The sequence below is a fragment of the Neofelis nebulosa genome, chromosome 4 (assembly GCF_028018385.1).
Source record: "Neofelis nebulosa isolate mNeoNeb1 chromosome 4, mNeoNeb1.pri, whole genome shotgun sequence".
Lineage (NCBI taxonomy): Eukaryota > Metazoa > Chordata > Mammalia > Carnivora > Felidae > Neofelis > Neofelis nebulosa.
The window spans coordinates 158,240,629-158,245,022 of NC_080785.1; the positions used below are offsets into that span (position 1 = coordinate 158,240,629).

At 54.7% G+C, this 4,394-nt stretch overlaps 1 protein-coding gene across 1 annotated transcript; it reads left to right on the top strand.

The window, feature by feature from the left end:
- The first annotated feature begins 2,880 nt into the window (after positions 1-2,880).
- Positions 2,881-3,877, top strand: LOC131508478 (olfactory receptor 10H1-like). Its single transcript, XM_058723510.1, has one exon. It carries the CDS (start codon positions 2,881-2,883, stop codon positions 3,838-3,840), a length of 960 nt encoding a protein of 319 aa, XP_058579493.1. The 3' UTR covers positions 3,841-3,877.
- Positions 3,878-4,394: the final 517 nt, after the last annotated feature.

Sequence of the window (4,394 nt, forward strand, 5' to 3'; positions counted from 1 at the left end):
GAACAGCCAAGCTCCCAACTGGGCACAGAGGGCCTCAGGGAAGGTTTGGAGGCCACATGTACCCCTGTGGACTAATCTCAGGGAAGCCTCTGGCTGTCTCCCTGAGGCCCCCTCCTGACTCTGGGGCCCTGAGGGCGCCCTCCCCCTCCCCCCCCGCCCCCAGCACAGATCTCCTCTGGGATGCCTTTGGAGAAGAGCTTGAAAATTGCAGGAGCAGCCTCCCGCCCTGCCTACCCCACTTTGGGGCTCCTGGTGTTGAGCATCAGTGGGGAGACCCAGGGCTCCCTCTGCTACCCCCTCAGAGCGCTCCCGCGGCCGCCAACGGAGGGTGTGCCCCTGGGTGTCTCCCCGGAGGAGGTGATGCAAGCCCGGGTTGTGGGGAAGGACTGTGGGTAATCAGAGTGTTGGGGTGGATCTTGGGACCCAGAGCCCAGCCGAACAAGTCCGAGGCAAACAGGATCTGAGCGGAGGCCTCTGATTCCCGAATTGTTGACTCAGGCTGGCCACGTACGCACATCCGATGCGCATCCTGGCTGTGGCGGTAGATCTTAGGGTGAAGGTTGTCAGGGACACGGGCGTCAGTCACCGTCTTCCGGCTTCTACTGTGAGAGCGTCTGTCTGTGTGTGCCTGCAGGCTTGCCTGTAGCCGCGACTCCGCGGGTGCGTGAGTCCTTCCCCAGGCGGGGTCTCTGATCTGAGTAACTGCTCGGGTCTGATCGCAGCAGGTACATGTGGGCCCCCTGTGTGCATATCTGGTGTGAGAGCTCACAGCAGCTGTGCAGGGTGGGAGGGGACGGGAGGTGGAGTACAGGTACGTGGAGATGGGGGGGCACACCCACCCACGTGTAGATGTTGGTGAGACACAGGCGGCACCGGGTCCCGGTCCGTAGGAACAGGAGGCCCCCACCCACCCCTGAGCAGAGCCGCCCTGAGGGCCTCCCCTTCTGCTCTCACACACACCTGGGCAGAGGCTCAGGGTCTCCTGCCAGAAGGAACAAGAAAGCGTAAGGGGGGTGGTGGGTTCTTCCTCCCTCTGCTCCTGACTGGCCCTGGGCACTCAGACCCTCCCTCTCCCTCTCTCAGGGGCAGAGGGAGAGAGAATCTCTTTTTCAATGTTTATTTATTTATTTTGCGGGGGCAGAGAGAGAGGGAGAGGGTCCCAAGCAGGCTCCACACTCAGCGCAGAGCTCGACCCAGGACTCCATCCCACAACCCTGGGGTCACGACCTGAGCCAAAATCAAGAGTCCGATGCTCAACCAGCTGAGCCACCGGGCACCCCAGTCCCATTTTGCTTTCTAAAACAATGGGGCAAAAATCACATAATATAGAGTTAGCAATTATAAAGGTGGCTTTTTTTTTTAAGTGTATTTATTTATTTTGAGAGAGAGGGAGACAGCACGAGTGGGGGAGGGGCAGAGAGAGAGGCTGAGAGAGAGAGAATCCCAAGCAGGCTCTGTGCCCTCCGTGTGGAGCCCAGTGTGGGGCTCGAGCTCACGAACCGCAAGATCATCACCTGAGCCGAAATCTAGAGTCTGATGCTCAACTGACTGAGCCACCCAGGTGCCTCCATCCTTGCCATTTAAACTTTCACAATGTCGTGACACACGCACTTCTATTTGGTTCCATACCTGTCACCAGCACAAAGGGAGATCTACAAGCCATTAACAGTCACCGTCCGCTTATCCTGCGCCCATCCCCCCCGCAACCACTGGTCTGCTTTCCATCTTGATGCATTTATCTCCTTTGGATGTTTCTAATAAACGAAATCCTACAACGTGCGGTCTTTGTGGCTAGCCTCTTTCGCTCAGCATAATGTCTTTGAGGTTCAACCGTGTCATAGCATGGGCCACGTGTTGTGCTTTTGGTATCCTGTTACACGGGCATGCCACTTTTCATTTATCCACTCATCTGTTGATCCATCCTGCGATTAAAAAAAAAAAATGTTGCATTTTTGCATCAAGCCTGTTGGTGGCAGAGAAAGGAAAGCAGAGAGACAGAGAGGGGACACCAGATGGAGCAGGTGTTTGGAAGGAAAGCTACCTTCACGAGGAGCTGGGCCAGATGTGAGTCTGTTGTCACTTGGGGAAGGATGTGGGAGAACCTGTAGCTGGGAGCCTTGCTTGCTCCAGGAAGCAAGAGGTTGGGGATAGCGGTGTGGCTAGGACTCAAGGAGGGGCGGGGATTCAGGGAATGGCATCGTGAGATGATCAGCGATACAGCAGGGGTCAGAGAATGCGACTCTGGTGATGCCAGTCAGACCATGTCCTTGTGAGGGACTCGGGCAAGTCAGGCCGCACAACAACCACAGTAGCTAAGAGCCGAATGTGCATCCCTTCACCTACGTGCCACAGCAGCTGTGTGGAATAAGCATTATTATTCCATGTTCCAGGTGAGCTAGTAAGGGATACTGCTGAGATTTAACCAGAGCCTACGTCCTTTCCAAGACACGTAGGAGACGAGACTTCCAGCTGAGCTGGCTGTTAGGGAGTAGCTCGCTCTTAAAATCAGGAAGGATTTGGAGTCACAAGTTGGGGAGAACATGGAGTGACCCGCATGCTCAAAGACAGAAAATCCTGGTGGTTGTACATGGAGTCAATAATGGTAATAGCAGTAGTCTTAATAATTGTCAGTATTATTTTTTACTGAGTTTTTACCATGCACCAGGACCAGCGCTAAGCACTTGAGGCCCACAATCTTCCATGAACCCCGTGCAGGTCAGAGGAGCGCTGACCATCGTCACGAGCAGCCTGTGGCCGAGGGACCGGCCATGGCCTGCGGGGTGAGGGGGTACCTCCTCGGGGAAGTCCTCCCAGGCTGGGCTCAGCACACACCCGTAGCTCCCGCCCATCTGGCCGCCCTCGCTCTCTCCCCACCCAGGGATGGCCGCCACGCTGGGCCGAAACCACAGCTCCGTGTCCGAATTCATCCTCGTGGGCTTCTCCACCTTCCCAAGGCATCTCCTGCCCATCTTCTTCCTGCTGTTCCTGCTCATGTACCTGTTCACGCTGCTGGGGAACCTGCTCATCATGGCCACAGTCTGGAGCGAGCGCAGCCTGCACATGCCCATGTACCTCTTCCTGTGCGCCCTGTCCACCTCCGAGATCCTCTACACCTTGGCCATCACCCCGCGCCTGCTGGCCGACCTGCTCTCCACTCGCCGCACCATCACCTGGACGGCCTGTGCCAGCCAGATGTTTTTCTCCTTCACGTTCGGCTTCACCCACTCCTTCCTGCTCACCGTCATGGGCTACGACCGCTACGTGGCCATCTGCCACCCCTTGCGCTACAATGTGCTCATGAGCCCCCGCGGCTGCGCCTGCCTGGTGGCCTGGTCCTGGGTAGGTGGCTCGGTCACGGGGCTGGTGGTGACCACGGCCGTTTTCCACCTCACCTTCTGTGGGCCCAATGAGATCCACCATTTTTTATGTCATGTGCCCCCTCTCTTGAAGCTGGCCTGTGGAACTGATGTACCAGTAGTGGCCAAGGGCGTGGGGCTGGTGTGCATCATGGCCCTGCTGGGCTGCTGTCTCCTCATCCTCCTCTCCTATGCCTTCATCGTGGCTGCCATCTTGAGGATCCCCTCAGCTGAGGGCCGGCACAAGGCCTTCTCCACCTGTGCGTCCCACCTCACTGTGGTCATTGTGCACTACGGCTTTGCCTCTGTCGTCTACCTCAAGCCCAAGGGTCCCCAGTCTCTGGAAAGAGACACCCTGATGGCCATCACCTACACGGTCCTCACCCCCTTCCTCAGCCCCATCATCTTCAGTCTCAGGAACAAGGAGCTAAAGACTGCCATGACCAAGACCTTCCTCAGCAAACTCCATCCCTCCAGCATCTAAGTGGCCAGTGTGGAGGCAGTTTTTGAAGAAGGGGAAGGATGACCATACCCTCATCTGTACAGTGGGCTTAACAATGCCTACCTAGTGAGAATGGTATAGATTTGTGTGATGACACCCATGGCAGAGCAGGTACTAATAAATGTGAACTTTTCCACTTCTTCCTCCCTTGGTTTGTGTCTTGGATATTAATTTTATTTTATAATTAAACAGCATTACTGAGATATAGTCCATGTGCCGTATAATTCATCTATTTAAAGCACTCGATTCAGTTGGTTTTAGTATATTCACAGTTATGCGATCCTCACCATGATTAATTAGAAACATTTTTTTGTCACCCAAAAGAGAAACTCATTCCCATTCAGTCACTCCCCATTTCCTCCCCAACCCCCTTAACCCCCAGCCCTAGGAAACCACTTTTTTTCAAAAAAATATGTATTTTTAAAATTTTTAATTGCAGTAGAGTTGCCACACAGTGTTACCTTGGTTTCAATTATACAACATATGCTCAGCCAACTGTATACATCTGTCATCACACAATGCTGTTACAACACTAT